Source organism: Macaca mulatta, chromosome 10, assembly GCF_049350105.2.
Source record: "Macaca mulatta isolate MMU2019108-1 chromosome 10, T2T-MMU8v2.0, whole genome shotgun sequence".
In the NCBI taxonomy this organism is placed as follows: Eukaryota; Metazoa; Chordata; class Mammalia; order Primates; family Cercopithecidae; genus Macaca; species Macaca mulatta.
The window spans coordinates 23,551,680-23,574,144 of NC_133415.1; the positions used below are offsets into that span (position 1 = coordinate 23,551,680).

General features: G+C 52.2%; 1 protein-coding gene across 6 annotated transcripts in view; it reads left to right on the plus strand.

Moving 5' to 3' along the window:
• Nucleotides 1–22,465, plus strand: part of TTC28 (tetratricopeptide repeat domain 28) — a 718,240-nt gene that overhangs the window by 677,051 nt on the left and 18,724 nt on the right. For all 6 annotated transcript variants that reach the window (XM_015149977.3, XM_077950259.1, XM_077950260.1 and 3 more), the window contains 3 exons: nt 5,595–5,739; nt 18,733–18,912; nt 21,334–22,054. In XM_015149977.3, coding sequence (XP_015005463.2) covers nt 5,595–5,739; nt 18,733–18,912; nt 21,334–22,054 — 1,046 coding nt within the window. The remainder of the gene's footprint in view (nt 1–5,594; nt 5,740–18,732; nt 18,913–21,333; nt 22,055–22,465) is intronic.

Below are 22,465 nucleotides of genomic sequence, written 5' to 3' on the forward strand. Positions count from 1 at the left end.
CCGCTGTGAGCATTCTGCCACCTGGGGCTCAGAGCCCGGGGTGCCTGCTGCCAGCCAGCTGTGACTCTGAGGCCCAAAACCACACCACCACAAGGACATGTATCAGCAGTGCCAACTCTCCCAGGCAGATTACAACACCAGAAAGCTGAGCCTGCACCCTAACTGTCCCATGCCTGATGCCCACGCAGGGGAAACACAGGAAGGGCTGAGGCTCAGCAGAGGGGTTGAAGGCTTGCCTAGATAGAGGAAATTTTTCATTTCTAAAACTAGAAGTTCTGGTTGGATTGATCATCAGTTTAAAAAAAAAAAAAAATTAAAAAACAACAACCCTAGAAGAGGCCCTACAAGAACTTTAGCCCAACCCTTTATTTTACCAGCAAGAAAAAGAGGGAAGTAGAAAGTGACATTCCTTGCCAGAGTCACAGCTCTTTGGCGACCTGTGGGTGGTCCACTCCCAGCTGTGAACAGTAAGGCTCAGGGCTAAGGAGCTGACTGCTTTGCTGTTTTGATCTGTTGGGAATATATCTTTATGCAGATCTTTAGGCAGAGGTATCCCAGTAAGATAGCTGCAGTAGGTTGCTTTAACTGTTGCAGTGAGAACAGAAACTACATGTGAAAGGGAACTCACCCCTGCCAGCTCCCAGCAGTCTGCACAAGGCAGCAGCAGCACTAATGATGGTGGAGGCAAGGAAACCTCGGGTCCACCCATGCAACCAGAGAGGGGCTGTGTCCTGCCACATCCTGTCCTCTGAGTCGCAGCCTGACACCTCCCCCCATGTGCACCTCCAGCAGAGGGCTCCCAGGGTTCAAGGGACCATCAGTAGCTCTCAGCCTTGTTTTCCTGCCCGCCATCCCCCCGGCCCCCAACTCCCATTCTCTGCCCCTGAGCATATCACTCCCAGGGCAGTTCCCTAGTGGGGACCAGCCACATGTGGCTGCTGTCAAGGTGGACCAGGGCCACTATCGTGGAGAAACCAGAGGCAGCTGCTGCCTGAAGAGCTACTAAGGAAGAGGCGTGGGCAGGAAGGCAGCACTGGGCCCAGCAGATGAAGGCCTGTGAAGGCTGCTGCTGTGGGGCCAGGCGGCTAGCCACAGATGCCTCCTGCTCAGGGAGAAAGTCTTGATGGATTTACTTTGACCTCAAATCATGGTTCAGGTTGGTTGTTTTTTTGGTTTGTTGTTTGTTGTTTCATAATTACTGACTGACTATTTCTAGTCTTTTGTTTTTATTTTGAAAAGGATCTCTCTAGGGACAAGTGCTCCCTGCCGCCCAACTGAATAGCAGCGCAGATTAGAGTGGTATTCTCAAAGGGCTGCCCTGCCTGAGTGCAAGGGGCCCCATGGCCAGGTCCTGCTGGGCCCACCGAGACTGGGCTGGCTAGGGTCAGTGCCCAGGAGCTGTTACTCCAGAGATAGTTGGTCTGTGAGCTGCCAGGTTGCAAAAAGGGCCAGGGTGGGAGGCTGAGAGCCAGCACTTGATGTGGCATCTAGGGGGCAGAGGTCAGCAAGTGTCAATGGGGCACAGGTGGGCTTGGTGGCCTGGAGAGAGCAAAACAAGGTCAAGTTCCAGGCAGGGGGTGCTCAGTTGAGACTCAGAGGGAGAGCCTTCACTGGAGCTTGGGTGCCCTGACCACCCCATTAGGATCTGGTTCTTGAAGAATCTGCACTGCCTGGGCACATACCCAGGTGCCCAGAGGGGGTCTTCCAGGAAATATTCCCAGATCAGACAGGTGCCTTGAATGGCTGCGTTTCCCAGCCCTGCAAAGATTCCTGACTGGCTTCCCAACTGAAGTTAGCCCAGGGTGAGGATGGTCTGATCATGGCTACTTTGCAACCCAGCCCTGGGGAGGGGGGAATGTTCTCAGGGGAGGGGTGTAGACACAGGTGGCCTCCTTATGCTCATCCCCTAGGAAAGAACTGGTAGCCTGGGGAGAGGAACTTCCTGATCAGGCAAGCCTGGTTGTTTAAAGAGGTAAGAGGTACTGCTTCTCCCCATATATAACCCCAGAACCTCTGCCCAGGCCCATCTGGCCCACTTTCTTCTTCAGCCTGCATCCCCACTCCTCTGTCCGCATGACTTCTCACACTCACTGCCCCAAGCACCCCAGTCTCTATTTCTCTATGTTGTTCCTCTGTTGGAATGGCCTCCTCCACTTTGTCCAGGCAGGGTACCACCAAATCATCCCTTGTGGCCCAGATCAAATGGTGCTGTCCCAAAGAGGCTTCCCTCATCTCAGCCCGACCAGCAGTGGGAGTCAGCAGCTTGTCCCCGGTGCTGCCCCACCTCCATTGGAACCCAGGGCAAAGGCCTGTGGCCCATGGTGCCTGGCATATCATGGGCAGTGACATATGTGGGATGGGTTAGCGCCACCGGGCCCCTTAGATGCCTCTGGCACTCATGGCATTTTCAATAAAAAGATGCCACCGCCATTAGCACTTAGGTCCTGGAATCCACAGCCTGGTCTCTGCCCTCCTGCCCCATGCCTGTCTCTAGCTCACACGCCCAAGCCTTACCTGGCTCTCCACGCACTGCAGCCATCCTCCCCAGGACCCACACTCCCTGCCCCTAGGTGACACTGCCCCTGATTGCAGGGCATGAAGCAGTGCCCAAGGTTGGGATTCAAGCTCAGCAGGTCTGTCCACCACTTCTTCAAACATTTTCCTCTTTTGAATTGCTGGCTAGCATCAGACTCCAGCCTTTCCCTGGCACTTCCTTGTGCAGTTCAGCATTGCCAGTAGGGGTGCCCTGCCCAGACCACAAGATGTCCAACCTGACATCTTGTGCTCCTCAGGGAGGGGTCAGATGGGCCGGGTGTTTGGTTCTGATTTGTTGGAGTAAGTAGCCAAGTTTGGGAGCAGCTGAAGGAACTCCTGGGTCTCCCTGGACAGCTGGGGCTGTCCTGAGAACTCCCTAGAGCTGGGGTCTTTCTCTAGTAGGAGCCTTTTTAGTTCAAAGCTAAAGGGCCTTGAGGTTTGTGGAGTGTCCCCATCAGTCATCTTGAGGACCTTGGGCCACAGCATTGTCTGGGGGCATGGCACTCCCCCAGTCACGCCCAGCTGGACTGACCAGACTCAGGAGCCTCAAGTTGGGGTTACCTGAGCCCACAGTCCAGGCCATCATCTAGATTGTGAAACATGAAGTGCACAGGAAGAGGGCACCTAGTGCTCCTGCTGCTGCCCGTCTGCTGTCTGGATGGCAGCCTAGGCTCTTCGGGGCCGTGTTCCCTGTCTGCTGAGAACACGTGTGTGTGGTAACAAACAGTGCCGTGACAGACACCGTGTGTTATGCCAAAGCGTCTCCTCAGGAGAGCAATTTGGTAATCTCTCCTTGAGGGGAGAATTGCTCTTTGCAGTGTATTCTGTGGAATTAAGTGAGCCTCTGAGTGTCACTCCAGGGTTATCTGTGCTTCACTGGCTTTGATGGCAAAGACATGCTGCAGCCCTCATCACTTGTAATTACACGTTTCCAGAGTGAGTGAGGCCAGGGAGCGGACGTGAGTGGGCTCCCTGGCCCTCCAAGTCCTGCTGCTCTGCTTTTCTCTCACAGGCACCAGGCTGGAGGCTGAGGATGCTGAGAGCTTGGCTTGGCACAACCCTAGAATTTAGGTCAAGTGGTGCATTGCCAAGATCACTGGGAGGAGTGGGAGAGAGCTAGGGGTAGAGATCTTACCTGGAAAACACACCGCTGAATCTTTCAAATAATTTATTTTGATGTCACAGCTCCTGGCCTGGACCAGCAGAGAGGAGCAGCCTTCTGTGTTTTTCTTGGGCAACAGTCTAGTTGCTGTCATTACCAGTAGCCAGAGTACCTACTGAACCTCAGCAGTGTATCTGGTTTAAGGCATGGTCTTTGCCCTTAAGGGTCCTAGAATATGTAGCAGAAACTCTTGAACTATGCATAGTGTCCAAATCAAGGTTAAGAGATCACTGATGGTGGGGTGTGGTGTCTCACATCTGTAATCCCAACACTTTGGGAGGCCAAGGTGGCAGGATTGCTTGAGCCCAGGAGTTCAAGACCAGCCTGGGTAACACAGTGAGACCCCATCTCTAAAAAAAACAATTACAAATTAGCTTGGTGTCGTGGTACACACCTGTGGACCCAACTCCTCAGGAGGCTGAGGTAGGAGGAGCACTTGAGCCCAGGAGGTTGAGGGTGCAGTGAGCTATGTTTGCACCACAATGCACTCCAGCTTGGGCTACAGAGCAACACCTTGTCTTTTTTTTTTTTTTTTTTTTTTTTTTTTGAGACTGAGTCTGGCTCTGTCGCCCAGGCTGGAGTGCAGTGGCCGGATCTCAGCTCACTGCAAGCTCCGCCTCCCGGGTTTACGCCATTCTCCTGCCTCAGCCTCCCGAGTAGCTGGGACCACAGGCGCCCGCCACTTCGCCCGGCTAGTTTTTTGTATTTTTTAGTAGAGATGGGGTTTCACCGTGTTAGCCAGGATGGTCTCGATCTCCTGACCTCGTGATCCACCCGTCTCGGCCTCCCAAAGTGCTGGGATTACAGGCTTGAGCCACCGCACCCGGCCCTTTTTTTTCTTTTTTAAAAGCTATCTCCTACAGGAAGGATGATACCTTGTCTGTTTCAAAAAAAAAAAAAAGAAAAAAGAAAAAAGAAAAAAATCACCGTCCAATAGTCAGGCATAGAATGTCACCAATGGCTGTGCTGCGGTCACAGTGGCCAGGCCACAGGGCAGGTGCTGAGAGGATGCATGTGGGCAGCTGTTGCTGCATTGGAAAGGGACTAATTTCCCCTCCCTGTACCTCTTCTGCTCATTTGTGCATTTTATCCTCTGTAGGTTCCCAGAGACTATGCCAGTGCCTGGCAGACAGCCAGCGCTTAGGGAAAATTTTCCAAATGAATGAGTGAATGAATGAATGAATCATTGAATGCTGTCATCCCATGTTGGAAGTATGAAACTTGGGGTACTTGGGGTTGAAAATGCTTTAGTATTAATAAAACTATGCCTGGAAACATTGGAACAGAAATTTAAAAGCGAAACAAAACTACACAGCCATACTGAAACCAACCCACTCTGCAGCTGCTGCCTGGTCATAGCATCTTCCAATGAGGCCATGGGGCCAGGGGTTTCTACTGCCTTGCCACAGAGCCCATGCTGGGGCTCAGGTGGGTGCTCAGCGGTTGCTCTGAGCCCAAGGTGGGGGCCAACATGCTCTTTGTCCTGTCTGCAGCCCCCACATGGTAAATTAATTGGCATTGGGGCACTGTCCTCATCAGCTTGGTGGCTGTCGCTGATTCCTAATGGTCCTCACGTTTGCCTGCACACAATTGCTCCACACAGGATGTAATTAAATCCTTTGAACAGCACTTAGGGACATTTGATTATGTAGAAAAACTCCATAGAAATGTAAGCTGTTGTGTGCAGCTGGTTTACCCTGCGGTTTCTGACAGTGCTCACTGTAGTGTGAAAATTACCTGAAAGGACAGAGAAGGGAACGGAGCTGGGAGGGAGGCTGGCGGGGGTGCTGCTGTGAAGCCTCAGCCTGTCTTCCATACAGGGGCATGGCTGGGAGGGCCGGGGTGAGTCTGCCTGTCTGAGTGGCCCTGATTGATCCCTTGGCCCTTCCCTCCCCAGGAGCTGCCAGAGCATGACGAGCCTGTTCAGTAACACTGTGTCACCGACCCAGGACGGGACCTCCTCTCTTCCCAGGAGGCAGAACTCGTTCGCCAAGCCCCCGCTCCGTGCCCTGTATGACCTGCTCATCGCACCCATGGAAGGGGTAAGCACCTCCTGGGAGCACGAGGCTCCTCTGCGTCGAAACACATCGGTTACCAGTCAGTGCCCACATGTATCTTAGACACCAAAATGGGCTCCCGAGACAACGGAGGCTTTCCAGAACACAAGTCTGCTCTGTCCAGCTTCTCAGTGAGCATTTGAAAAATAAGATGGAGGCCGGGCGCGGTGGCTCAAGCCTGTAATCCCAGCACTTTGGGAGGCCGAGACGGGCGGATCACGAGGTCAGGAGATCGAGACCATCCTGGCTAATATGGTGAAACCCCGTCTCTACTAAAAAATACAAAAAACTAGCCGGGCGAGGTGGTGGGCGCCTGTAGTCCCAGCTACTCGGGAGGCTGAGGCAGGAGAATGGCGTAAACCCGGGAGGCGGAGCTTGCAGTGAGCTGAGATCCGGCCACTGCACTCCAGCCTGGGCGACAAAGCGAGACTCCGTCTCAAAAAAAAAAAAAAAAAAATAAGAAAAATAAGATGGAGCACAGACTTGGTTGGTTGGTTGGGTGGGTGGTAGGTAGGTAGTGGATGAGGCCTTGAGATTCAAGTTGCAAATCTGGGTTCAAGCCCTAGCTCTGCTCCCTACAAGCCAGGTACATTCAGCCTCAGTGACCTCATGTACAAAATGAAATGATGCTCCCTTCCCAGCCTGTCCAACAGAGTGATGGTGCGGCTCAGGGAGGTACAGGTGCACATCTAAGGAGTTGTCAGTAGGGGCTGTGCATCAGTGTGAGGCTGAGGCTGCCCTTTCCCACCTAGCAGACACCTCGGGGATGTGGCCATGGCTGTGCCCTTCCCAGAGGGCTTCTTTGCACCTTGTGCCCGCACCCTACTAGGAATGAATGCTTCTCCACCTCCCTACCTCTCATCCTAGAATCTTGTCTGAGCAACTTCAAGCCAGGGCTATGCTTTCTGGTGAGATGGAGTCTCAGAGAATCAATTCCCACCTCCCTCTTTCCCTCAGCCTCAGATATTGTTGGGAATCACTGACTCCACCATAGAGTCTAATGTTAAAGACACCCTTGCATAATCTGCCACAGACAGGTTTTCTGTGGTGTGTATTCATCTGCCCTGGTCTTTGCACATCACTTTTTAAATCAGACACGGCCCTCTGACTGAGCGGAGAGTGCCGGAGGGCTCAGGATCTTTGCAAATCCCAATGGTTAGTCCATCAGATGCCTTTGCATAGAGTGTTAGAAAAGCCCAGGGAGCCTGCAGCAGGCGAGCAGGCTGCTGTTAGCCAGGCTGCATGGCCCCTTCTCAGCAGTCTGCAGCCAAGTGGGAGATTTGTCTCACAGCTGTTGGGGTGGCCTTCAGAAGCTCTCTCTTCTGCTCCAGCCAGATGATGGAGGTGAAATGTATCCCCAGGAAACCATATCTGCACAATGATTTCTTTGTCCCCAGAAAATGCCTATACCTTTCCCTGCCTGGCCTTCCAAGGATGTGTCTTGCCTAATATTTGTCAGGAGGCTGCACTACCTGCCAGTGCCCTCTGGACGTTCTCTGGCTTGCGGAGACAGGGTGTGGTGGAAAGCACAGAGCCTTTGGGAACCAGCAGAGCTGGATTTGCATCTGGCCCTGCCCTTTTCTGGCTGGGTGACAGTGGCAAAGCTGCTTCCTCTCCTGGAGTATCTGTTTCCTCATTAGAAAATGAGGATGATAGCACCCAATGCAACAGGTTGGAGCAGGTTAGACAAACGTGTAAAGCACCTGGCCAGGCACAGTGGCTCTTGATTGTAATCCTAGCACTTTGGGAGGCCGAGCCGGGCAATCACTTGAGCCCAGGAGTTCGAGACTAGCCTGGGCAACATAGCGAGACCTCATCTCTACAAAAATTACAAAAATTAGCCAGGCATGATGGTGCACAACTGTAGTCCCAGCTACTCAGGAGGCTGAGGTAGGAGGATCTCTTGAGCCTGGGAGATCAAGGTTGCAATGAGCCATGATCGTACCACTGCATTCCAGCCTGGGTGACAGAACTCAACCGTGTCTCAAAAAAAACACAAAGGTGCATAAAGCACCTGAGGCAGCAGCAGCAGTGAATGTGTGCCTGGCGAGCAGTGCCTTCTTGTGCCCAGATCCCTCTTCTGAGTGCCAGGTCACTGCCACTGTCCCTCCAGGCTTTTCCTGTGCTCCTGGGCCTCCCGGATCCGATCGCATCCTTGCATGCACATTCTTGCAGTCCTTGCACGTGCTTGGTTGTCCTTCCCTTGTTAGGGTTATGACCCTCTCCTGCGTCCTCCTTTTAATGAGATGACCAAAACTGCAGAGAATTCTCCAGCTTAAAGCTTCTCAGATACCATAATCACTTACCCTGATTTATGTGCCCTACCTTGGAGGAAGAAATACAAACCTAGCTCCCTTGCTTTTCCAAGTTTTCTTTACTGCTATTGACTGTCATGCAAACCATTTTAGTGACTTACTACCGGCCTTCCCTCCTGCTTGCCCTGAGGCCTGCATTTCCCAGGGATCCCCGCTCCTCTGAAGGGTGTTTGGACTCTCCATTCTTTACCCACTTGGGCCTTCTGAGGCCTTTGCCTATCTCCCTTTGCATTTCTCCTTTTGCATTCAGGTCCCCAGATTACTTGCTCCATTAATGTTGCATTGGTGTTTGGGGACCAGGAGGGGAGCAGAGGGTAAAGATGGAGACTGGCTGTGACTGCCACCTCTGCCCCCATAAGGCTTAGGTCATCTGGGGCTGGCAGGCTCCTCTCATCTCTCTGGCCTAGCTGCCGTGTCACCTCCTCTTTGAAACCTTCCTTGCCTCTTTTCCTTACCTTCCTGGACCCCTTCATTCCCCTCCCCACCACTGGGCCCCTGGCATACCTGGATGTTTTTTATGGTACCTAAGACAATCAGCCCTTCATATCCATGGGTTCCTTATCTATGGTTTCAACCACAGATTGAAAACATACATATATATTTTTGAGACAGAGTCTTTCTCTGTCCCCTAGGCTTGAATGCAGTGGCAGTGATCATAGCTCACTGCAGCCTCGACCTCCCAGGCTCAAGCACTCCCCCGACCTCAGCCTCCTGAGTAGCTGGGACTACAGGTGTGCACCACCACGCCCAGCTGATTTTTACATTTTTTGCAGGGACAGGGTTTCACCATGTTGCCCAAGCTATTTTCAAACTCCTGGGCTCAGGCGATCCATTGGCTTTGGCTTCCCAAAGTGGTGGCATTACAGGTGTGAACTACGACGCCCAGTGAAAATATATATTTTTTAATTCCCCAAAGTTATGAAAAGCAAAACTTGAATTTGCTTCATGCTGACTACTACACTGAATCCATGTGAATGAAGTGATATGTAGGCATTCTGTTAGGTAATCTAGATTATAAATAATCTACAGATGATTTAAAGTATACAGGAGGATGTATGAAGGTTAATGGAAACACCATGTCATTTTATACCAAAGACTTAAGCATCTGAGGATTTTGGTATCTGAGGGGTGTCCTGGAATAATCCCCTAGGGATACAGAGAGGCACCTGTGCCTGATTGGACTCAGGACTTAGCTCTGTGCTTGCTGCCCACCCTACAGTCCCTGAAGGCAAGGACTGCCCCTCATCTCTGTGTCCCCAGCAGCTGTCACAGGGCCTGGTACACATTGGTGGTCAGTAAATTTTCTGGAATGGTATGGGGTCCAAAGCGGCATTGCATTTTGGGTCTAGTTTGGCATAGAAAGCAGAAGAGCCAACTTAGAAATCAGCCAATAGGCTTTTCATGGCCACTCTTGGGTTGAACCTGGGGCCTTTCCCAAGAGGATGAAGCAGAAGGAAGGAACTGGGCCTGTTCTCGAGGAGCTTTGAATCTAGTGAGCTCCCTGCCTCTGCCAGCCAGCACAGTGATTTCAGGGTGAGGCATGGTCCAGTCAACACGCCTGCAGGCCCCACCCCGAGCATGGTTTCACTGGCCGAGGTGTCCACACTGAGCCAGGTGAAGGCGGCGACTATTGTGGGGGCTCTGTACTTGAGGCAGAAATCGACTTGGTAGAGGCCGCAAAGAGGTGGAGGGCAGGAGGTGGCTCTGCCTTGACCCATCCCAGTGCTTCCCCAGCGCCACAGGTCATCCTGGAAGGGGGTCCTCTGAGTGTATAAAAGCTGTACCATGTGTTTTAGAATTTTTCTCCCTGCGGACTTTCCCATGACTTAAAGAATATAAAGATGCTATCAGGATTAGTGGTAGCTGGCTTTGGGACAACCTAATTTTCCTGTAGGGGTGCTAGGAAGGGGGAAGATTATGGACTTAAGCCTCAAACAAGTTAGAACAATGATCAGAATAATGCCTTTGTACACTAGGAAAAGGAAAAAGACCTGTCACCAGCATTTCAAAAAATGAAATGCTGCCAGCAGCACCCTGAGTTTCTGCTGCCTTCAGAGCTGTTTGTGTGGAGAATGCGATGGGGCCCCTGAACCCACCCGCAGGCTGCGGTCTTATCTTGAGGTGAGGCATGCAGTTGGAAAGCACATCCTTAGTTCCTGATATCTACAAATACAATCTTTTGTGAGTCAGGTATTTGAACGCAGGGGAAGGAGTTTGGCTGCTTTACATGAGACAGAGTGAAACCTTTTTAAAGGTATTAAAGTAAATCATCAGAGCAAGCACTGTTCCTTTTCTAACTAAAATGATCCATTGTGTATCAGTAAAAACACTTAACTGAAAAGTTGAAGTCTAATTAGGAGTCGTCTCCATCCCAGTTTTATTCATTCATTTAACAGATATTTACTGACTTGTGCCAGGCACACACTGTCCTAAACCTGGGGAAGACAGGTGAAAATCTGGGCCAGGGGCCAGTGTTCTCATGTCTGGTCACTCACAGACTGCTAAGGGTGGTGATGGAGGCCAGCACCCGAGCCAGTGGGCCATGCTGAATTGTGGCAGGTCAGCCTCAGTGACCCTGTCATCTCTGGAGGGCCTGGCACACATCACCTGCACTGCCCAGGTGGAGGAGGAGGCCTGGATCATTCTCCTGCTTCTGGTGGCAAGCACCCCCACACTGCTCCAGAGGCCACAAGAGGGCGATATGATACCGCCAGCCGGCTCCAGATCTGCCGCTGTCAGCTGCCAGGCAGAGTAAAACCCTTCTCCACATTTTCAGCAAGAATACACATCAAAGCCAGAAGTCCAGGGTTGTGAATCACTGACACTTCAAGACTAAAACGATTAGCCTCTTCACATGGGGCATATAATTATTTGAACAACTGCCTTTGTTTAGCCGCAGTCCTATTGCTAAGGGACTAGGTCAGACAGTATGAAAAGTGGAACAGAATAATATTTTACCATAGGCCTTACACTAGTATGTGATTTAATTTGGCTTAAGGGAAACATTGTCGTGGCTGTTTCCTGGAACCACGCTGTTCTTTGCTGTCAGGATGGGGCGAGCATGTCCACTTATCTTTGAGGAGGGCCCAGTTGCATTTGCACATGAGCCATCATCAAACATTAAATCAGATCCTATGTGGTCCCCAAAGGAGAAAATGTCATGAAAGAAAAGTTACAAGTGTTTAGCATGAAAGGGACTACTGGGACGTGTTTGTGTCTGTGGCATTAGTTTTTAATTAAATTAGAGTGAAGGATAGTAACCCATGTCTCTGACCTGGACTTCCCTGCTTCTTGCCCTGGACTGATCTGGACCAGTCCTGTCCCCACCACCCCAAGGCACAAGGCTGCCTCAGAGTTCTCTCCAGTGTCCTTCCCTCAGCAGCAAACTTGTGGCAGGACTCGGCAGAGCTGCTGTAGGCAAAGCCACTCGTCCACTCAGATCCCAAATCACCCCTCAGTTTTCAGTTGGGGCCTTCGTCCAGAGCCAGCAGCTGCTATAATCAAGGAACCAGATTTGAGGAATACCTTAGGTTTGGTCAAGTTACTCTTCAAAGGTTCAGATCTGGGGATCTTTTTGGATCCTTGGAGTTTGCTCTAGTTATAGAGTCTCTGTTATCCTTATTTTTATTTCCCTTTATTTAAATTCCCTGTTTCCTATATTTAAATTTAAAAACCAAGGTTCTAGGGCAGGTAGCAAGAGCAAATGACTTTGATCAGATAAAAAAGGACATCTCATTCACCTTGGCTTGTGATTCACAAAGTGTGGAGTCACCTGTTTATAATCCTAGAAACTTATTCAAAACTTCTTTATGTCTGTTAGCTTGCTGAACTGCTTTCCAAGCACTGGAGCTCAGTGCTTGGAGCTGAGACTTCTCATCTAAGAGTGAAAGCAGGCATCTAGCTCTGCCGAGGGCTCTGCCATGAGAGTGGCTTGGCCTTGGTTGGGCCATGACTGTAATCACTGCCCTAGGGGAAAGGACTCCCTTGTGTTTTGTAAAATACCCCTTGCAAAATCAGGTAGCAGGATAAGTCGGCTTCTCCTAGAACAGATGCAACAGGAATGAGACTGACCACGTGGCTGCCTGTTTTCTAAATAGATTGGGGGGCTTGGGTATAGCCAGGGAATTTTTGTCTTTAGAAACAATCAGACCTAGATTCCAGTATGAGGTAGAGGATGAGGCCCTTGAGACTGGCAGCCCCACCACCAGGCTGTCTAATTGATTTCTGATTGAGACATCTGTAGTGATATTCAAATGAGGACAGACGTCACCCAAGAACAACAAGCATTTTCACAACTGATTAGGAGGAGGAAAAATGGAGGCAATTACTTGCAAGCTGTCTGTATGACTAAAACCAGTGGTGGCAGCACCCAGGATAACCAGCAAGCTCTTACGTGGTAAGTGGCATTCTCACCTGGATGGCTGCTGTTACGTGAGTGTCATCTGGGTGCTGGCTCTATTCTAGCTGGTGTTTAACAAGCAGCCATCTTAGCCTTACCCTGGCAGGTTCCAGGCAGGTCAGGGTCTTCTGCCACTAAGGGTGGAGGGATCATTTTTACCAGGTCAGCCAAGATAGAGAGAGAGGCTCCGCTCCGCCCCTCCAACCCTGCCCACTGTACAGAGGCTCCTGCAGCTTGAACAGTCACTTCAAGCTGATTTGGCTGATGTTGGACCCTGGGTTTCAGGCAAGCCCTTCTGGCTCTTGCTGGCCATTGGGTCATGTTTCTCCAATACCTTCTTAGGTTCTTCAGGCAAACAAGTGGGCTGTTGTTTGGCCAAAGCATACAGTTGAATGGGTTGAATGTTCACTTTTCTATTTCTGGCTGGAATACAGTATCTACAGTCTTGGTAGGCTTCAGTCATGGTTGAGGGTGATTTCCAGGAGGTGTGTGATCTTTGCCGAAACTGTATGTATCTACCCATGATGACAGGATTTCCCAGAAGCATCACAGAAAGGGTTCCTCTACCTTAAACAGTTCTGTTTGATAAATTTATTCCATCAAAAATATGAGTCAGAAAAAAATTTGAAGCCCTATACACAGTTCTGGGGTATCTGGATACCCTGCAGCCCTTTGCCTCTGGAATCCTTACTGTAGACAGTAAAGTCCATTTCATCCCAAATCTAATCAGTCTGAAAGCTCATGGACCCAGGCATTTTCTTTCTCTCCCCCATGGTGATCAGAGATTTTCATTCCTCTGGCCTTTGATACTGTGAACCCCTGAGAGGTCTGCTGTGTCTGCCAGTAAAAAGGAAACTCCCCGGTGCCCTGTGGGGGTCACCTGTAGATCCTCTAACCTTGGCGATACACAGGGAGCACGTCTTTCTTAAACTCCAGATTAGGACATGATCAACATAACATTCACTATGAGTGCTTTCTGAAGAGCTCAAGACCTGTACTCACCAGGGCATATACACAGGGTCCCCACTGACCGAAACGGCAATCCAATTAGAATTCACCACCCAATGACACATTTGGGATCCATTGGGGGTTGCCTGGGAGAACTGTGGGCTTGGAAACTGGACTTCAGGGTAACTGCTTGGTGGTGGTTCAGTAAGTAGGTGTGGATGATAGCCTTAGTGACGTGGAGATGAGATGAGGGGAATGTGACAACATCTGTCTCTCATAGTTTCTGGGTTAAAATTCGGAGCTGGATGTTCCAGAGAAACCATTTGTCTGTTTTAGCCACAGAATGTTTGTAAACACCAGAGAGAAAGGGAATGAGTAATACTGGAAAAATGATTATGGACCAGAAGAAAAGAATAGTATAAATAATAGGGGCGGTGTCACCTTATTCCAAGCACTGAAGACAGTTGTAAATTCGCATTTGACCAATATGTCTGGAGTGCACACCAGTGCCAGGCATGGGGCTAGATGCTTTACCCACTGTGCAGCTACCTTGGCCTCATAGGCCTGTGAGGAATGGATGTTAGTGCTGTCCTGTGGGTTTGGAAACCAAGGTGCAGAGAGGTTAGTGTCTTGTTGGAGTGCTCAGATCCCCTACCCCCAACCCTACTGGTTTCTTACCCCTCGCCTCCTATCTAGCAGTTCCAGATGCTGGGAGCACCCTGACTTGGCAGGCTGCCCCAGACTCTGTGGCAGGGCCTCCCCTCAGAACCCTTATTCTTTCCCCAGCATGCAGCATCCCTTCCCGGGCCACTGGACACAGCTTTTCATCCTCTGGGTCCATCTGGAGACAGAAACCACAACGTTCAGTATAGAGAGCTATTACCTATGAGAAGCAAGTAATTGTAAGATATAGGGAAGCTGTGTGGTTCTCTAGGGCTGAGGGAGTGTACCCAGTAAAGAATGAACATGGGAGGAGGTGTGGTTCAGCCCACAGGACACAGAGATATGTCCACTGTTTGACCAGGCCAGAGCCAGTCTGGAATTGCTGGCAAGTGGTAGCCCCCTGAGTGTGGGCAGGAGAGCAGCCATCAGCTTCCAGCGGTGATGGGTGCCAGGGAGTCTAGGCACCTGCCCAGGCAGGAGGTCTTGGGAGTGTGGGGGCTCTGGTTTCCATGTAGAGAAGGATGTGGGAAGATCATCACCAGGCCGAGACTGCAAGGTGGCAACGGGACAGTGCTCTGGGCCCGTGGCTGGGCAGGCCTCTGGATGTCCTCAGCCATCACTGACCCAGGAGGTCTCCTGCCTCCTCAGTGCCCCTCAGTGCACTCCACTGACACAGCTCAGCACCCTGCATATCGTGGGAGAAACAGCCGAAGGAATGCAGCGTGTCTCAGTGTGGATAGTGACAAGGGCTTCAGGACCTGAGAGACAGTAAACTGACAATAGATGTGCAAAGCCACCTCCAGTGTACTCACTGCCCACCCTGTCAGAAGGAACAACCCTCTCCTTGTACAAAGACTGCACCTTCACGGTACCCCATCATCACTGTGCCCCAGGGCAGCCCCGCGATACTGTGCGTGGTGGCCTGCCTGCCCAGCACTGTGTCTTCCCCCTTTTCTCTCACCTGGCCTGGCACACAGTAGGTTCTCAAGCATCATTTGCTGCCTGGACTCACATTGCCACAGTCAGGGTCACAGCCCCTTGGTGAGAGCGCAGGGCGGCACCCCTGGGGAAGGGACAGATTCTAGTGCACCTGGCCCTGTCATCTTCTGCTTTCAGAAATCCCATTACTAGAAACTGCAAAGGTCAGAACATCTGAGTCTTTGATAGAATCTGTTGGAGATTCTGGTAGTTGCTGCTATAAGGCTGGTGCATGAGCCACTTTATTGTTCAACCCTAAGCCTTAAGAGGCCAGCAGACGCCCTTTCCGAGGCTGACAGGCCCAGGTGCTGAGTAGTGTTTCCTTGAATGTCTCTCCTTTGTAGGCTGACTGATGATATGTAAGCTGAATAGAGATGTCACTTGCTTTCCCCTTTTCAAGTTCACATTGGATTATAGCTAATCTTTCAGTGCAAGGACAGCACGCATACACCAGAGGCAGAGCTCACAAGTTTCCTGGGCATTGTCTCTAGCATGTCCAATCAGTTTCCCCCTTTGAACAGGAGCTGTCAGCCTGCTGTTCTACCCGTCTCCCCACAAGCCTACACGTTTCAGAGAACAGCTGTGGCTGTCACCTGCCTCATTTCACACAGTTTGGACAGGGGTCCCATTTGGGGGCCTTCACCCAGGGTTGTATGCATGTGCCAAGCTCGGTACCAGCTCCTAGGCATGATGCAGGGAGGACCCAGACTTCCAAATTGGGATATGAGGTTCAGAGAACAGTCTCCCTATCTCCCAGCCTGGATTTCAGACTTCTCCTCACCCGCTAAGGTCACTCTCACTGAGTCCCAGCAAGTCTCCTTGTCTCCTCTCTCGGTGGGCATGCCCTGGTCTGAATTACTCCCGGGCATAGCCCCTCTCCCTCAGGCAGGCAGGCTGCCTCTCAATGCTTTGCAGGGCTCAGCTTGAGAAGGCATGGCAGGTCCTGACAGCCAACAAGAACCACACTTTCTTGCCTGATCTTCAGCGCCCCCACAGTCTGGCTTCCATGTCCCTCTCTAGGCTTGTGCTCACCTGGCAACAGCATCTGACCAGGCCAGGCCTTCCCCAGTTCTCACGGACCAGAGCAGCCTCCTGGGTGGGCCCAGTGTCAGCCTGGATAGGCTCTCCCAGTTCTGGGGTTGCCATGCTGCCATGAGGCTGTTACATTTGATAATACCAAGTTTCACTCAGCAATGGCCTCTTGTGTGCATTTTAGTTTTCTAAGTACATCATCATAAGTTTGCAAGCAGGGAGCATGTCCTAAATTTATCTGACTTCCCTACAGTCCCCAGTAGGCACATGACAGACACCACTCAGTGGCTGATGGGAAAGCCGAGGCCCAGCTTGGGAGACTTCTGACAACAGGGCCACAGGAGATACCCCCCACCCCTGGTGGAGTGTTGGAGAAGACAGACAAGCTGCCTTCAAGGACATGCATTCTCTGATCATTAGGCTTGTGCCGCAGATGAGGTTTTGTGGGTAGAGTTAGCAGGGTTCTACAAAGAAGTGCTGCCAGTGAATGTTTGCTCTGCATGGATTCCAGCCTGACTTCTCCTTTTTTCAGCTTGCCAAGCTTCCGTCCGGTTCGCACAGTTAGGTGCTGTCATTAGGGACTTGTCTATGAGTGGCGTGTGTCCTGGTGAAGGCAGTAGCCTGTGGGATGACATCTGACAGAAACTTACTGTGGTTTGGGCCTGGGTGGCAGGAACCCAGGGAGGACCTGTGGGGCTGGGGCTGGCATCTTGTCACAACAAAGCCCTGTGACTCTGGAACAGTGGAGGGTGGGTCCAGTTTTACACATGGCAAGTGGCTCAAGCCCCACCCTACCCATTCTCAGGCAGCACAGTTCTCACTGAGCAGCAGGTGGCCATCACTGTCACAGCCGCTGACCCTGTCACCAGGGTCAGGGCAGCATCAGCTGTGCCACTGCGGCTGGTTTGAGGTTCACTGGCATACCTCCCCGGTGTGGTGGCACTCCCCTCCAGAGCAGCCCCCTGAGCCACCTCTACCTACGGAGCCAGCCGGGGAGCTCAGGTGTGGCCCATGGCAGACCATGGGGCCCAGGTGCCTACAGCTGTTTCTCCTCCCTGTGCTGAGCTCATCCATAGACAGTGTCGGGGTCGCTGTGACACACCCCTACTTCTTCCTGCTTAGGTTGCACAATTGCACAGTGATTAATTTACCTCCTCTTGGGAAACACTGTAGCTCTTTTTTTGTTGTCGTTGTTTTTGAGACACAGTCTCGCTCTGCCCCCGAGGCTGGAGTACACTGGTGTTTGGCCCACTACAACCTTCGCCTCCTGGGTTCAAGCAATTCTCCTGCCTCAGCCTCCTGAGTAGTTGGGACTACAGATGTATGGTGGCATGCCGGCATACCCGGCTAATTTTGTATTTTTAGTAGAGACGGAGTTTCACCATGTTGCATTCCTGACCTCATAATCCGCCCGCCTTGGGCTCCCAAAGTGCTGGGATTACAGGCATGAGCCACCGTGCCTGGCTCATACTGTAGCTCTTACAGCAAACAAACGAAAAACAAATTGGCCTAATAATTTTTATTTCTGCTTTCGCTAGATGGAGCTAGACATTTTTTTTTTAAAGAAAGAAAGAAAACCCCATAGGAGTTTACAGAGACTGAACGTCCCGCCAGGCATGTGTCACTTTGGGTTAGCTGAGTGCCCTGCCACCCTCAGCCAAGTGCCCACGGCAGCACATCAGACGGGTCAAGCAAGCACATTTGCTTCCCCAGGCACAAGCGAGTGGCACCCTGGTGGGTGTCTGCTTGTCAGCCACTCCTCAGCAGACGGGGTTGGGGGCAGGCCAGCCCCGCCCCTGGCACCCAGTGTTGCGCAGGCTCTGTGGACCTGGGACCTTCTTGGCAGGCTCTGGACTGCAGCAGCAGCTTCCACACCACCTCTTTGTTCACCTCAGTCTGTGTGAACCCAGCTTTCAGGATTGTTGCCTGCTGCTCTAAGATGCCCGTGGCCTTAGCCTTGTTCTGCAATGAATGGGAATGAGCCTATGTCTCCTGTGGCCCTGTGCACACCCTGCCTTGGGTCCTCATGCCCAGCCTGTCAAGAGGGATGGGAGTCATCCATGCGTTGGGTCCCCTGACATCCCCAGAGGGAACAAGTGGGGACAGCACCTCCCGAGCCCAGAGCCAAGGGGCCACTCTTCCCTCAGAGGAAGTCACAAAAGGTCCTAGAACCCAGCCCATCCCCTTCTCCAGGGACTGTCATGCCAGCCCCCAGACCTCCCGTCCTCCCTCTGATTTTCTAGCCTCTTGTCCATTGAAATGGAAAACAGATCTTGTTTTGGGAGGGGCCTTTCCCACCCCTTCTCAGGGTGCCTGTGCAGTACAGGCCGGTCTCCCGCCCACTCCAGGTTCTTATGAACTTCAAGAAACTGTCCTCTAACCTTCTCAGGACTGTGAGGCAGATGGACGCTGCCAGGCCAGCCCTTGCCAGTCCACGAGCAAGCATGCCAGTTGGTGACGCTCCTGCAGGGCTGCAGCTCAGCCTATGCCCTGTGGCGCCTCACACCCCACGGCACCCCACACCCCCGCAGGCCTCACCTGCTCATACTTGTATCGTCCAGGCTATGGCTCAGGGTTGTCCTGGTGCCTGAAACCCCTGCCTCCTGGGCCTCCCATGTCAGCCTCTCCGTGCTTGCTCCACAGGGCCTGATGCACTCCAGCGGCCCTGTGGGCCGGCACCGGCAGCTCATCCTGGTTCTAGAGGGGGAGCTCTACCTCATTCCTTTCGCCCTCCTGAAGGGAAGCTCCTCCAACGAGTACCTCTACGAGCGCTTCGGCCTCCTTGCTGTCCCTTCCATCCGCTCCCTTAGCGTGCAGTCCAAGGTAAGGCTCACACACATGGTGGGGGACCAAGGGCTTGTTCTCGGGTCTCGAGGCACTGTCTATCTGGTCGGACTGGGCTGTGTTACTAAGGCATAGCGGTGATCTCCTCAAAAGTGTTGATTTTATGATTTGCATGCAGGTAGCATAACTTTAGAGTAGCTCTGTCCAAAAGTGGGGCTCGGCCCTCATGACCCCTGGCCATTCTTTGCTGCCTCGAGAAGCCACAATTTGTGTCATGTCTAAGTTTCTTTGCTGTGACATTAGGGTTCTGAGCTGCTCTGAGGTACACAGTGAAGCTTGAGGCCTGACTGAGCACCTCAGGGGGCTGGTCACCCACCATCCACACGATGCCCAGTGGGCAGAGCAGAGCCACCCAATTCACCTGGCCCTTGAGCTGACTGTTGGCTGGGCCCCAAGCAGGGAAGGCAGACAAGCAAGAGTGGAGTCGAGTAGAAAACAGCCCAACAGGCCAATGGAACTAAAAACAAGTCAGGTGGCTTTCAGGGGACAGGCAGGGACTCAGGTCTCATTGAGCAAGAATAATCAGTTTGGAAAGAAACACCCAAAATCAAGAGAGTAACAGTGGGCCACCCTGAGTCATGGGTCTCACCCCACTGCCACCCTTGGCCCTGCCCACCTGATTAGAAACTTTTGAGCCAAACTTTAATCTTCTTCCCCTTCTCCGAACTCTCAGAGACCCCAAAATCCTGGCTTCCCTCTGACCCCTCCACAGTCCCACAGGGCTCCGCACCTGCCTCACACTCCACTTGCAGCATCCCTGCCTGCTCAGCTGCAGGACTGTCTTTACCACAAGGGCTTGCATTGCTCCATCCTCCAACTCCGGATGCCCTCGAGCTGCCAGCTGCTCTCAGAGCCCTCAGACCCCATCTGCCCTAATACCCCATGGCGGGTGGGACAAGTCTTACCCAGATGGTCCTCTTTGCAGTGGTGGAAAGCATAGGCGGGGTTAGGAACCAAGGCTGGGCCCTGTGCATGGGTGGCCCCCACAGGACCTGTCTTGGCCGCTTTGATGACTTGCTCATTGGTGTGGCCTAAGTGGGGTCAGTTTCTGCCTCATGGGTTTTTGCAGATCTGAATTTTGACCATTTTTGTAGCTGGATAATACTTTTCTTATGAAGCAAAGAATCAGTTCAAAGTGAAAGAAGTTATTTTCTCTAGGTTTCTGAAGTTTCCATGGCTGATTCTGAATCCCAGATAGGAATCGAGCTGGCCTTCTCGACACTCCTGCCACCCAGTGGCCCACTGCCCTGGCTGATAGCAGCACTCTGGGTATCAGATGCCTCCACCTTCAGAAAACTTTTATTTTGATAACAACAGCCAGCTAGCTGTTTGTAGCTTAACCAGAGACCCGGAAGAGGCCATCTCCTGACAGGCATCTGGTGTTTCTCTTACCCAGAGTTTAAGGCATCACCAAGCAGAGGCACCAACAAATTATTTTGAAGTAACTTCATACTTAATGTTTCCCAAAAAGTACCAAAAATCATCATAGGGGAAACTCAGGCAGACATCATTGGGCTTCTTTATGCTGATTTTCTCATTCAGTGATACTTTCTACTTTGCAGCATATAAGGCAGAAGGGAACTAGAATCTTGTCAGTATGTAGAGCTTCTTAAAGGACTTAGTTTAGCCCTGTCTCCCCAAGACTTACTTGCTTGTTTGCACGATTTAAACAAAATCACTCTTCAAAGTCCCTGACTTCTCAGGAGTGGGTTTCCTCTTATTTAGGAGCCACACAGGGAGGTCTATGGGGATGAGGATTATGGAGCAGGCTGGCCATCCTGGGTTCCATGGGCTCTGTCCACTCTGTCATATCAGGGCCTCCTCCCCCAGTCCTCTCAGGACCCCTACCATCCAATCCTGATGATTTTCTTTTTTTTTTTTTTGAGACGGAGTCTGGCTCTGTCACCCAGGCTGGAGTGCAGTGGCCGGATCTCAGCTCACTGCAAGCTCCGCCTCCCGGGTTCACACCATTCTCCTGCCTCAGCCTCCCGAGTAGCTGGGGCTACAGGCGCCCACCACCTCGCCCGGCTAGTTTTTTTGTATTTTTTTTTTTAGTAGAGACGGGGTTTCACCGTGTTAGCCAGGATGGTCTCGATCTCCTGACCTCGTGATCCGCCCGTCTCGGCCTCCCAAAGTGCTGGGATTACAGGCTTGAGCCACCGCGCCCGGCCCAATCCTGATGATTTTCAAGGGCTCATCACAGCAGGCGTGATTCTCAGTAAGTTAGGCACCTGTGTCAAAAAGATGTTGAAAAATAAGAGTTAATGAGGTGACTGGGGAAACAGGTGGATTCAAGCTCAACCAGCAGAGAGCTGGTCATCCCTGTGCTCACCTGACCACTGCCGGGCAGCCTGGCTGTTCTGTCTGACGGGTGGTCTGCTTTGTCCCCTCCCCTCCTAGTCTCACTTACGGAAGAACCCGCCCACATACTCCAGCTCCACATCCATGGCGGCTGTCATCGGCAACCCCAAGCTCCCATCAGCTGTGATGGACAGGTGGCTGTGGGGGCCCATGCCGTCGGCTGAGGAAGAGGCCTACATGGTGTCCGAGCTGCTGGGCTGCCAGCCCCTAGTGGGCAGTGTAGCCACCAAGGAGAGGGTCATGAGCGCCCTGACCCAGGCTGAGTGTGTCCACTTTGCCACTCACATCTCCTGGAAGCTGTCGGCCTTGGTCCTCACGCCCAGCATGGACGGCAACCCTGCCAGCAGCAAGAGTTCCTTTGGCCACCCCTACACGATCCCTGAGTCCTTACGGGTGCAGGACGACGCCAGTGACGGGGAAAGCATCTCGGACTGCCCGCCCCTGCAGGAGCTGCTGCTCACGGCCGCCGATGTCCTGGACCTGCAGCTGCCCGTGAAGCTGGTGGTGCTTGGCTCCTCCCAGGAGTCCAACAGCAAAGTCACAGCCGACGGAGTCATTGCGCTGACAAGGGCCTTCCTGGCTGCCGGCGCTCAGTGTGTCCTCGTGTCTCTGTGGCCTGTGCCAGTGGCTGCTTCTAAGATGTTCATCCATGCCTTCTACTCATCCCTGCTGAATGGCCTGAAAGCCAGCGCCGCCCTGGGGGAGGCCATGAAGGTGGTGCAGAGCAGCAAGGCCTTCTCGCACCCCTCCAACTGGGCAGGTGGGAGTTCAGCCAGCTGCAGGTGCCTGTCAAGGCCTGGGGCTCAGTCCTCACAGCCCCCTGACTTTATTCTGCAAGTGGGGTTAGGGAGGGGAGGGGAGGGCAGGGCAGGGCCAGCTGCAGAAGACTCAGGGAGAGAGCCTGTGTGCTGAGTTTTCCTTCTGCCAAATGAGTTTTTCCTACTATTAAGATCATCTTTGGACCAGGGAGCAACTGAACCATTTGCCATGGGAGTGTGAATGTGAAACTCCTCCTGATGTCAGTGTACACTGGATGACCTATTCCATTGCACCCTCACTTAAACCATGACTGTAGAAAGGAGTGTGTGGTAGAAAGACTTAGGATGGATCTAGCTCCATGTCCTGGCTGTGTGGCCTGAGATAGGTTACTTACGCTCTCTGAAGCTGTGTC